Here is a 12,271-nt window from a genome sequence, read left to right on the forward strand (position 1 = left end):
GGGAAGATTTAGAGGGAGTGATAGGGAAAGTTGGCCCAGAGGAGTGAGGCAGGAGAAGGCAGGGGGTCCTAGGCAGAGGGAATATCACGCACAAAGACCAGGAGACAGAGAAAGCAGTGTGCATTTAGAGCAGTGCCACAGAGAGGGAGAGGAAGTGACGTGAAGCTATGGAGAGAGGAGCTGAAGAGAGGCTGAGGGAGGGAAGAAGGTAGCTGCTGTAGCCCTTCGTTGGCCCGCTTCTCTCCGGAGGGTGGAGGTGCGTTTCTATACCAGATGATAAGGAAGCAGGGGAGGGGGGCTGGGACCTGGGCGAGGCCCAGTGTGTGCTGCACAAGATAAGGCACCAAGTGCCTATCCTACCCATTCTAGTCTCCTTAGTCTCTAATTGATTATATTGTAAGCAATATGACAAATGACACAAATATAATGCAGATTAATTGCAATTATTGCAAATCTTACAAAAGAGTGGATTTGATGAACTTGACAAATAGTGCTAGAAAACTGCTCAAATCTCAAGCAAAGCCACTGAAAAATGTGGATCTGGCAGACTCAGAGGATGACAATAAAGGGAGAGGTGATAAGGTGATCACCAAGGTGATCACTTATAAAAAAGAACAATGTAAATATCAAGAGATTGAGGTCCATAGGAAAACAGGAAGATCTCAATTTTTTTTTTTTTTTTGCCACCGAGTGGCATGTGGGATCTTAGCTCCCCAACCAGTGATGGAACCTGTGCCCCCTACAGTGGGAGCTCAGACTTTTAACCACTGGACCGCCAGGGAAGTCCCAGATCTCAAATATTTTTGAAAACATTCCCTCTCTGATTATGCTGTAAAAATCAGATGGAAAGAATATTGTAGGATACTAAACATGGTTTCACTCGAAAAACAAACATTTGATTCTTTGTTATAAGAATATTTTTAAAATTACAAGCTTTTATAATTTCATTCGGTTTTCATGATGAAAGTCCCCATCAGACTTCCTCTCTCCCCGAATCCCCACCATATACAATGAAATTCTGGTCCCCGTTTTAAGTGGATTCACTTTTAGGTGAGCTTTTTCTGGTGTCAACCCCTCTCCCTGAGCTAAACAGGCCCTTTGCTCTCAGCAGCCTGGGAGGAAGGTTGTGTCACAGTGCTGATTCTGGTATGGGAAGGCAAAATATTTCCTACCATTGTCTGATCCTTACAGGGGCTGATGTATCACATGTCACAACTGGGTCTCTTTTCTCTTACCCCCTTAAGAAGTCACTGAGGACAGAACGAAGACAAGAGCCTGTGCTTGGTTTGCCTTCTATCCCTGCCATCATTCCCAGCTGCCAGCCAGGGACCAGACAGCACAGGACAAAACCCCCAGCTGCACACTCTCAACATCCTCACAGGCTGGGCCTCACAACCCACCCTGGGACCCCTGTCAGTCAGCATTCCGGGGCCACTGAGGAAGGAAGCACACCAACACAGGCCCTGAGAACAGCTGAGACCTCGTGACGCTTTAATCTTGTGATGCAATCCAGTTGTTTTGAAGAATATTGTTGTCAAGGGCCATATGACAAGAGTCATCAAATACATTTACTCAAAAGTCTATGAACAATGTATACATACAACCTTCTCCCTACAATTTTAAAATAAAAGCATAACTTTCTACAGATAGTCTTGGAAAGTCAAAGCTGAAAAGAACTCAAGCATATTTAAACAAACTTCATGTTTCAGATGAGGAATCTGAAATCCTAGGCCAGGGGTCGGCAAACTTTTTCTGTAAAGGGTCAGAGAGTAAATAGTTTAGACTTTGTAGGCCATATGGTCTCTGTCGTAACTATTCAACTCTGTTGTAGCACAAAAGCAGTCACAGACAATACATAAACAACGTGTGGTTGTGTTCTGATACAACTTTTATTTATGGGCACTGAAATTTGAGTTTTACATTATTTTTCACATGCTACAAAAATACTGTTCTTCTTTTGACTTCAAGCATTTAAAAAGGTAAAAACCACTTTTAGTGGGCTACACAAACAGGTGGTAGACTGGATTTGGTCCCTGGGCCATAGTGTGCTGACCCCTGTCCTAGGACACTCTGACACCCAAGTGTAGCCTGTAGTGTTATACCTTATTTATTTGCTCTTTGCTTTGGCCATCCACATCAAAGACTCTGACCTGCTTAACCATAAAATGTACAAGCAAGGAGCTCTATAAATGTTTTCTACATTTTAGGAGTAATATTAAGATCTGTCAGAAACATATGCCAGGCCACAGCTGAAAGACAATTGATATAATGCTATATTGTGTATTAAATAAAAACAAGAGAAAAATATAATAAATTTGAGAAACTCACTAAATTTGAAAAATAGGCTTTATTTTAACCAGTGGTATTGTATGACATCCTATATGGCATAACTGAATACAGCCAAGTTCATGAGTACAAATAAAATAGAATTTTCCCTCATTCTCTCTTTCGTTTTCTGTTCAGAGAAATCAGGAGATGGGAGCATTATGCTCAGAAACCAAGGAGCTCTTCCACAGGCAGGCTCCAGCTGAGTCCAGGCTCCTGGCGCATTCAGCCTCTTAACACGTATACGGTCTCATGTGCAAAGACCTTTATGAAAAAAATATTCAGAGCAGTATTTCTGTAGGAAATCACACTAGCATTTACAACAAAACATGGCTGATAAAATTCATCCTGCTGTGGATCACGAGGATTTGAACTGCATATAAAGGAGATGAGGCCTCTGCGTTCATTTTCCTTTAAAGAGGGGGCGAATTCCGGGTGACTCCCGGGTGAGGTGTGATCACCATCAGCTGCCTCCTTCCTTCTCGCTCCAGTTCACTTGGGGGTCCTACCCTGTCCCTCTGGAGTGCAGGTATCACTGCACTGTGACAGAGAAATGGAAACACCTTGGCCCCAATACAAGATTCTGTCACACAGCCAACACTGGAAGTGGCTCTACGCTTTCTTCTTTCACAAAAGGTTTAAATACATGGGCCCTTATGTAGCACAAGATGCCTGAAATTCAGAAAATTATGAAAACAACTCTTCTCCACCCCTGAGGATATTTCATCTTTATAAAGTTGAAAATACAAAATACTAAAATAATTTGCCCTTTCTCCCCATCAAAAGGAATCATATTCTCAATGGATTCCTGCAATATAGAAAATTCTGAAACAAAATTTATTTCTCCACAAACCAAGACCAAGAAGTCAATGTTAAGCTGCCAAGAAGACCCTTTTCCAAAGAAGGGTGGAAAAGACACCTCATTACTTTTCTTTTTAAAAAATAACCATATTTAGACAAAGATAGCAAAAGGAGTTTCTGGCCTCATGAGCTTTTATTTTTCACTTTGATTTTCAGCATTTCTTAGCATTGGTTATTGGGAGTGAAGAGAATGACTTGTTCTCCAAAGTCTGAGATATTCCTGGGACAAGCCCTGATCTTTCCTGGTTGACGGCTCCCCAAAAATAGTCTGTTGAAAACCAGATGGCAAGAATGGAAATGCTATACATCCATCTGTTCCATTTCTTCATAGTTTTCACATCAAAAGCACCTGGAGTATCACTTGTGTTCAACACAAAATAGCACTGGGGGCTGAAGAGAGGATGACATCACTTGCCCATAGCATCAGCTGAGGTGACGTGGATTCTGAACTACCCACAAGGTCTTCACTGGCAAACCTGCCTGGCACCAGGGCCTCCCGAAGAGAACAGGACGAGCAACCGTGCATGCTCAAATAGCAAGACGTGCAAAACACATCATCACTCTGCTAGGAATAAAGAGCACGCAGGAAGTACACTGAGAGCAAGAACCAGCTTCTGACTACTGGGGCCAGTACTTAAGAAACCTCTGCACTGAAGGTGGTGGGTATGCAGAGAAATGGCAAAGACACCCGGGTGGGGGTGTGGGCGTGAGGGAGGAAGAGAGAGAAGCACATATACGCACGCTCACACGTGGTGCCTCTGAAGGCTCCCTGGCCACTTCGGGTTCACAAGTGGCGGTCCAACAACGTGACTACTTGCCTGGCTCAGAACTTCATCCGCTGCACTCTCCTAACCAACTACACTTTCTTCTCTCCTTTTAAGGCACAGACATATTTATAGTTTCAGGTACAGCTGTTGAGTTCTGAGAATCACACTAAGCAAGTTAATCACAGACTAGTGCACAGAAGCCAGTTGGTCCTTTCTGGCTGATGCATCACTGAGGGACAGCTCCAGGTGTGAAGCAGCCAGAAGGTGTGAGCCTTCTCTCTATGCCACTGTGGGATGCGGTCAAGTCTAACCTCCGTCAAGGTGGGGCCACAGGAGAGGTCAAAATCATGACTGGGGTCTGGGATGTTTAATATTTTTCACTTTGCATTTAACAAACCCTACAAGATGGCAGCTCTTGCCCGCCTAGCTGACTCTCACGAACAAGAGCAAGCAGAGGCTGCCACAGAGCATCTGTCACTCCACGTAAAGTCACTGTGATAGTTTGCTCATCATCTCTTACCCTCCACAAAGTCAGACACACACAACACACACACACACCCCTTCCACCATGGAGGAAATCTTTGCAACAAGAGGCACTTGAATGATATTTGGAGAGTTCCCATGAAAAGGCCTTCCCCTCACAGTGAAGTGGGATCAACGGAACAGAAACCAGATACTCAAGACTCCATCTCTTCTTGGTCAAGGGGTGGTGGCACAAAGCTGATGACTTCATCGTAGGTCAGGCCTAGAAATTGGGAAGGAAAAGTACGATGTGAGAGTTTAGACTTTTCACTTTGCTGGCAAGCACCCTAACTTCTAAGCTCAAGATCCTTCCTCCCTGTTCAGGCCGCTGGTTCGATGGGCTACTTCAAATAATTGCCTCATTGCTTGTCTGTAATATCCTAATGGAACGTGTGATTACACAGAAGTTCAAGGATACATATAAAAGAACCATTTTTCTTGTTTCTTTCATCATCTAGTGCCTCCTCTTTAAAGCTCTGGAGAAGATGCTCAAGAGTAGCAAAGCAATCCCACACGCTACAGCAACAGATAATCCTGGCTTTTGGGATTTAACTCGAGTTCTGAATTTGTGTTTTATGAAGAGAATATGAGATTGGGCATGGGAGACCTGGGTTCCATTTCTGGCTGCATCCCTAACTATGACTAAGGTAAGAGATATGATATAAACTCTCTTCGCCCCAATTCTATCCATTGTAAAAATTCCCTATTCCCTACTTAGCTCAGAGAGATGGTATAAATGCAGAAATTCTGAGAACCTCAAAGCTCTATGCAGACGTGAGGGGCTGTGCACAAAATCAGACCAGACAGAAGCATCTCAAAGGTCCAGAGTGTCGTCATCTACAACAGACAGTTTCCATCAGAGGAACATACTCATTCTGCATTAGAGACCCTCATTACAAGTTTTAACGAGTTGGATATAACCAGAAAAAATTCCACCACCCCCCCACACAGCTTTTGGTTAGTGGTTCACCTAGGAAAGATTTTTAAATCTAAGTTCTCAAGCTAGATGTTCATCCTGCTATGACTTACTTTTCCATTCATCTATAAGGAGGTCCCTGCTTTCGAAAGACTGATCGTAAGGATCAGCCACTGGTTCATCATCAGGATCATGGTACTGGGCAAAGTAGGCATGTGCAAGGGCTTGGGCTGCTGTAATTCTCTTATCTGAGTCCAATACAAGCATCTTCTCCAGCAAGTCGACAGCTATCAGTACCACAGATTGGAAGGAAAAAAGAAGAGTTTTTAACACGTTACCAAAAATTTATGCCTTATTAAGCAAACACACAGTTTTGACCCTTCATATCCAAACAAAGAATTCTCCAAAGTATCTGATCTAGGATATATTACTCCTTTCCTCCTTTAAACATATACGTGTGTGTGCATGCTTGCATGCGTGTATGGATGGGTGGGTGGATTTTGTATTTTTTAAGAATATATCACTGGGACTTCCCTGGTGGCGCAGTGGTTAAGAATCCACCTGCCACTGCAGGGGACATGGGTTCGAGCCCTGGTCCAGGAAGATCCCACATGCCACGGAGCAACTAAGCCCGTGCGCCAAAACTACTGAGCCTGCGCTCTAGAGCCCTCGAGCCACAACTACTGAAGCCTGCGTGCCTAGAACCCGTGCTCCGCAACAAGAGAAGCCACCGCAATGAGAAGCCCGTGCGCCGCAACTAGAGAAAGCCCGCGCGCGGCAATGAAGACCCAGTGCAGCCAAAAATAAATTAATTAACTAAAAACCAAAAACCAAAAAAAACTAGAGAAGAATACATTACTAAAGAAGAATTTTAAAAAGTAACAGATTGTGTTTGAACAAGCTTTTGTGGAATGTCAGTGTCCAACTGCTACCACTACGGTCAAAATGTCAGAATGAAAGCCCATAACTAAAGTAATCTACAAGAGGTAAGTAGGGCCGGTTTCTTACTGTTTTGTCCTTTCTGTTTATTACTAACATAAGGCAAGTGAATATTCATCTGATGGATCTAATGAACAAATTGAGGATTTTTTATGGGTGTGTGGATGAGACATGGTATTTGGATAAAATCATTATGAGCAGTTTCAGTATACAAAATAATAGGACAGTGAATAGTCATATGCCCACCACCAACAATTAACCTTCTGTATTTCTTTATCTATATATACATACATTTTTCACCGAACCATTTTAAAATAAAATGACAGACATGAAACTTTACCTCTAAATATTTCAGCATACAGATAGCTTCCTATACAATCATAAAACTGTTATTACATATGACAAATATATAATTCCCAAACATCATCTAAAATCCAGTACATGTTAAAATTTCTTCAGTTACCCTAAAGTTGTTTTTTATACCTAGTTTGTTCAAACCAGGATCCAATTAAGGGCCATGCATTGCATTAGATTGAGTTTCCTTAGTCTCGAAATAATCCCCCCACTTCTAACCCCTATTTTTTCCTAACTTTGACCTGAAAATACCCACCCCCAGTTGTCTTGTGCTATCATGTACCTACACCCTTGTTTTCCTCTATTCCTTGTATTTCCTGAACCCTGTTAGATCTGAAAATTTGGTAAGAATTGGGTTATAAATATTTTTGGAAAGAATATTTCATAGGTGACGCTATGTACTTGACGGTACATTAAAGCCATTTGTCCCATTAATAATGAAGCTAAATTTGATCACTGGGTTAAGATGTTTCTTTTTTGCCCCAAGAAAGTACCCTGTGGGATACACCAGGTAAATATCAGTTTCTTTCACTTACAGCTTTCAGCATCCATTGATTTTTCCTTCCCAGCAACTATTTCATTAGGGGGTCACGAAACAGTGGGTTTTTTTGTTTTCTTTTGTTTTTTTTATAATTCTTACAAATGAGGATGTTTTGAGTTTCAGAACGGTGGCACTTGGGAGGACAAATAATGACATCTCGACAGTTATCACTTTGGTGTAACAAAGGCATTTGAGGCTTTGCAAATTATTGATGTCTCCTTAAATGTGGAAGGGGGCAGGGATGGGTAGTGAAGGGGAGGACTGTTTCCTGAAGAGATCCATGCTGCATACACTGGAGGATGTAAAAGACCCCTGTCCTGCAGCCTCAATTCCAGAGTAATCCAAAGGAGAAATGTGGGTTTCAGAGGAATACAGGAACAAAGTGAATATTTATGTGTCAAGTTCATAAGTTTATACTTTAAAGCACTGGGAAAATTGCCTAGATATATGTTCTTCTTCTCTACTTAGAAAAAATAACCTTATCAGGTGTTGTTTGGGTCATATGATGAGTCTTTGCCACCCCCAGGGTAAAAAGAACCATGTCCTTATAGCCAATACTTTGATAAAAAATAAGATCAAGGTTAAGAAAAAGATTCCTCTAAGATCTTGACAGATACAAATACACACACTCCATCAAAGGGCAATTTAAGTTTTACTTCATGTTTTGAGGATAATGGTGAAACATGAAGTCAGTAATGGACAAAATAGAGCTGTCAATATTTACACTGTTAGTATATTCCTTCTTGGTTAATATGCTGGGCACAAGTTCCTGGTCAGTAACACCATGTTCTGCCTGCAAGAAGAGACTCTTTATATGACATCACTGGGCAGTGGACAGATAGGTCTGTTTAAATTTTGAGAACTGCCGTGCTGAGCAGCAGATGGCTCAAGCCTCCTTCAACTCACTAGCAGCCTGCAGTACTAAGTGGTATCCAGTTCTTTTGAATGCTTAAATGTCGTGATTCCAGAGAACGGGGACACCTATCAGGATAGATGTGACCCAAATAAGCTGCTGGGACACACACATATTCCCCTTTCCTCGGAAAAATGAATTAACAAATCTCTTTGAGTCAGCCATCAGGAAGTCAAACAGTGAGCACTGCCATGTCTAAAACGTGAGCTGATATGATGAAAAAACTCATAACAGAATGACAGACAGGGAAGCGACCAGCACACAGCATAATTTCCCAACATCCTACAGTACTTAACAACTCAAAGAGAGCATCTCACAGACCCTTGAACTAGATAACACAGTATAAACAAATCATACAAAGCCAATCAGAGCATACCAGGGCAGATGCAAACCCAAGCCAACCCCAGCAGAGTTCTGTATACCCCTGATGAGTTTGTGGATTTATTCTTAGATGTGAGAGTGATCCAGCTGAGATCTGACATACTCTCCATCTCCAAGGCCGACAGGGACTCGTCTATAGCTGCCTAACACTTCAAAGAGTGTGAGCATCTCTGCTATTGTAAGAATTATCACAGTAACACTAAACTGCTCTCAAACAATCACCGTGGATGAAGTACTTAAAAAAGTAAAGCCACTTAGCCTTCACTCCAACTTCTAAAGAGGCTGTCATGGGTGTCAGCTCTCAGAAGGATAAAACTAAACCTGAAGCCCGGCTGCTGGGACCCTTAAGCAGAGGGATGACCAAAACTGAGATTTAAAAACATACTACTAAGTGACTTCCTGGTGGCGCAGTGGTTAAGAAGAATCTGCCTGCCAATGCAGGGGACACGGGTTCGAGCCCTGGCCCGGGAAGATCCCACATGCTGCGGAGCAACTAAGCCCACAACTACTGAGCCTGTGCTCTAGAGCCCATGAGCTGTAACTACTGAGCCCGTGTGCCACAACTACTGAAGCCTGCGCGCCTAGAGCCCGTGCTCTGCAACAAGAGAAGCCACCACAATGAGAAGCCCATGCACTGCAACAAAGAGTAGCCCCCGCTCGCCGCAACTAGAGAAAGCACGCACGCAGCAACGAAGACCCAACACAGCCAAAAATAAATAAATAAATAAAATTTAACAACAACAACAACAAAACATACTACTAAGATACAATCTTCAGAAAAGTAAGAAGGTTGATTGTACTATTATCACAGCATTGCTCCCCTCCTGTTATAGGGAGGTCCTGGTCTGATTTTTCTGTGTCTGTCATTAAATAGCACTGTCCCCTGTCTTCTCCTAGAGTCAGGGAATTAGAGACTCAGGCAATAACACTTCTGGGGACCAAAAAAAGTACACATCAGCCCCTGGTTTTAAGGAACAAAGCAACTCTTTTTTTTAGCCAAGGCAGTACACATCCTGCAGCTGCCACTGTTACGTCCCTTTGCCAAAGATCCTGGAAGTGATGGTGGCAGGAAGGAATATGGAGCCATTCCTTAAAGTCTGAGGTGGCAAACTAGCTTCGCAAAGAGAGAATGGTTAAGTCTCTAAGGCAAAAGGAGAAGAGGGGGAGGGAAAAGTACATGAGGACGACGGGACCTGTAGGTAGAGACGGGCACACTGCAGGGAGCGCCTGGGTGGGTCTACTAACCACCATCTGTGCTTCGGCTGTTTTCTCCCTCAGTGAGGGACACTGCAAAACAACAGCAGTGGGCTTCCCTGGTGGTGCAGTGGTTAAGAATCCGCCTGCCAATGCAGGGGACGTGGGTTCGAGCCCTGGTCCGGGAAGATCCCACATGCCGCGGAGCAACTAAGCCCGTGCGCCACAACTACTGAGCCCATGCGCCACAACTACTGAGGCTGCATGCCGCAACTACTGAAGCCCGCGGGCCTAGAGCTCATGCTCCACAACAAGAGAGGCCACCGCAATGAGAAGCCTGCACTCTGCAACGAAGAGCAGCCCCCGCTCGCTGCAACTAGAGAAAGCCCGCGCGCTGCAACTAGAGAAAGCCCGCGCGCAGCAACAAAGACCCAACGCAGCCAAAATAAATACAATAAATACACAAATAAATTAAAAAAAAAAAAAACCCCAACAGCAGTGGTGAACGACTCACAGGCTTTTCTCTGTTCCTCTTTCTTCCTGTATCCCTCAATCTGTTCTCCTAGCATTCCCATTACTTTCTCTCCTTTCTTCACTGTCCCAGCCTATTTCCCCCATCAAATTCTGTGATCATATAAATATATAAGCATGTCATGAGACTGAAAAAAAAAAAAACCTGACAATACAAACACGGATAATAAATGGCATTATTTACCTCCTTCCAAGATTTAATTAATGGTACGATATTTAGTCAAAAGGAAAAACTCTTCTTCAAATCCCTAACTTATGTCATAACCAATATTGAATATATTGATACTGAATCCATTAGATGAGGATATGGTCAACTTACCCAAGGGATTGGCACCGATAAATACATTTGCAAAGTTCATCTTTGGCATCTGGGTCAAAGACTGAATGTAGTTTCTTGCCTGTAAAACAGAGGGTTTTCAAAATGGCTTTGTTCAGTATTGTTGCTGCTCTCAAAGAGTCTGGGTCGTGTCAAAGAACGAGTGTTAACTGACAGGGTCTGCTAGCTTCAATGTTTATGAATGTCACTGACATTCTTTAAATACTTCTCTCTTACTGCCATCCTAACCTCCTTATTTACGATCAGCACCTTTATTTACTACTGCTATCTCTCACAGTTAAATTTCAAGTGAACAAAAATGCGAACCAATTAAGTTCCCTTTCATTAGCATTCTGGTCACAGGATCAGAAGGTTAAAAAGATATCTAAGAAGTAGACCTTTCTGAGACAGCCTTCCTAAAAAAGCTGCAGTTGGCATAGGGATTGGTATTCCCAAAGAAAGTCTAGGATCAACTGTCTTTTGATGGTGCTGATCTCAGCAGGTACTCTTAGTATATGAAAAGGGTATCAGTATTAAGCCTTGCTAACAAAATATTCATGGTGACAAGAAAGTAAACGTAAGCATTATATATATTATTCTAAGAGGTTCAAACACATTTTAAAAATACTAAACCAATTTAACAAGAGTAATAAAGAATCGTGGATAAGTTACACAGCCTAGGCAGAAATCCTTCCCCTACCACCTGTAAGATACATCTTCTTGGTCAAGTCTTAACTAGCGTATCAATTACCTCATCTGTAAAATATTTGTATTACTATTAGATATTAGTATTTGGCTTGCCTATACCATATGGTTATTGTGATACTCAAGCAAGATAAAACTCATGAGAGCTTCCAACTAAAATTTTGACACACAAAAAATTTATATACCAATATAGGTTTTATAAGTTTGATTCTTGGGGTGGGACAGGCCTGAGTTTGAATCTTGACTTTACCACTTTGGGTAAATTACTTATTCTCTTTAAGTCTTGAGTTCTTCATCTATAAAACAGGGTTAATAACAGTGCCTACCTCACAGGGCTGGAGCGAGGACTAGCGATAACAAAGCAGTACCTCCTTAGCGTGGTACTTGGTTCAGAGGGAGAGCTCAAATAAACATTAGCTGCTATCACTGTCGCCTTTAGAAAGGAAAGCCTGACAATTTCTGGACTTCATTCTAAGGAACTTAAGGTGCTAAATACTTTCAAGGACTGACAGCTCTAATCAAGGCAAAACCAAACACTGGTCTTGAGAATAATCATATAAACACAAATGTAACTCATAAATGCGTGCTTCAGATATTAGGTATTAAAGTAAGTTTATGACCTTCCCTGTTTCAAAGAATAAATCCCACTATCAGTCCATCTGAGTAGCTGAGGTAAAACTTCTTTAAAGGTATGCATGTATAGTTATGTATGTACGTATATACACACACATACAAGGTTAGAAATAGTTCTAGCTGCTAGGGCAACTTCACCTTTTTAAAATTTATATATATATATAAATTATATCTATAATATTAACACATATAATACAATATTATATTAGTTTCAGGTATATAACAGTGATTCAAATTTTTATAGATTATATTCCATTTAGAGTTATTTATAAAATATTGGCTATATCTCCTGTGCTGTATAACCTATCCTTGTAGCTTATTTATTTTATACATAGTAGTTTGTACCTCTTAATAACTTCACATTCTTAGTCAT

The 12,271-nt window shown here is 41.9% G+C and overlaps 1 protein-coding gene across 6 annotated transcripts in view; it reads right to left on the reverse strand.

Moving 5' to 3' along the window:
• Positions 1–1,870: 1,870 nt before the first annotated feature.
• MAPK14 (mitogen-activated protein kinase 14) overlaps positions 1,871–12,271 on the reverse strand; it is a 71,955-nt gene continuing 61,554 nt past the window's right edge. For 3 of the 6 annotated variants that reach the window (XM_036870366.1, XM_036870365.1, XM_036870364.1), the window contains exons 10-12: positions 10,564–10,642; positions 5,505–5,678; positions 2,329–4,698 (exon numbers count right to left, since the gene is read on the reverse strand). In XM_036870366.1, coding sequence (XP_036726261.1) covers positions 4,631–4,698; positions 5,505–5,678; positions 10,564–10,642 — 321 coding nt within the window. In that variant the 3' untranslated portion in view covers positions 2,329–4,630. Of the gene's footprint in view, positions 4,699–5,230; positions 5,313–5,504; positions 5,679–10,563; positions 10,643–12,271 lie in introns of those variants that run through there. The other 3 variants (XR_005021971.1, XM_036870367.1, XM_036870368.1) reach the window with 3 other exon arrangements.

This window comes from Balaenoptera musculus, chromosome 11 (assembly GCF_009873245.2).
Source record: "Balaenoptera musculus isolate JJ_BM4_2016_0621 chromosome 11, mBalMus1.pri.v3, whole genome shotgun sequence".
Lineage (NCBI taxonomy): Eukaryota > Metazoa > Chordata > Mammalia > Artiodactyla > Balaenopteridae > Balaenoptera > Balaenoptera musculus.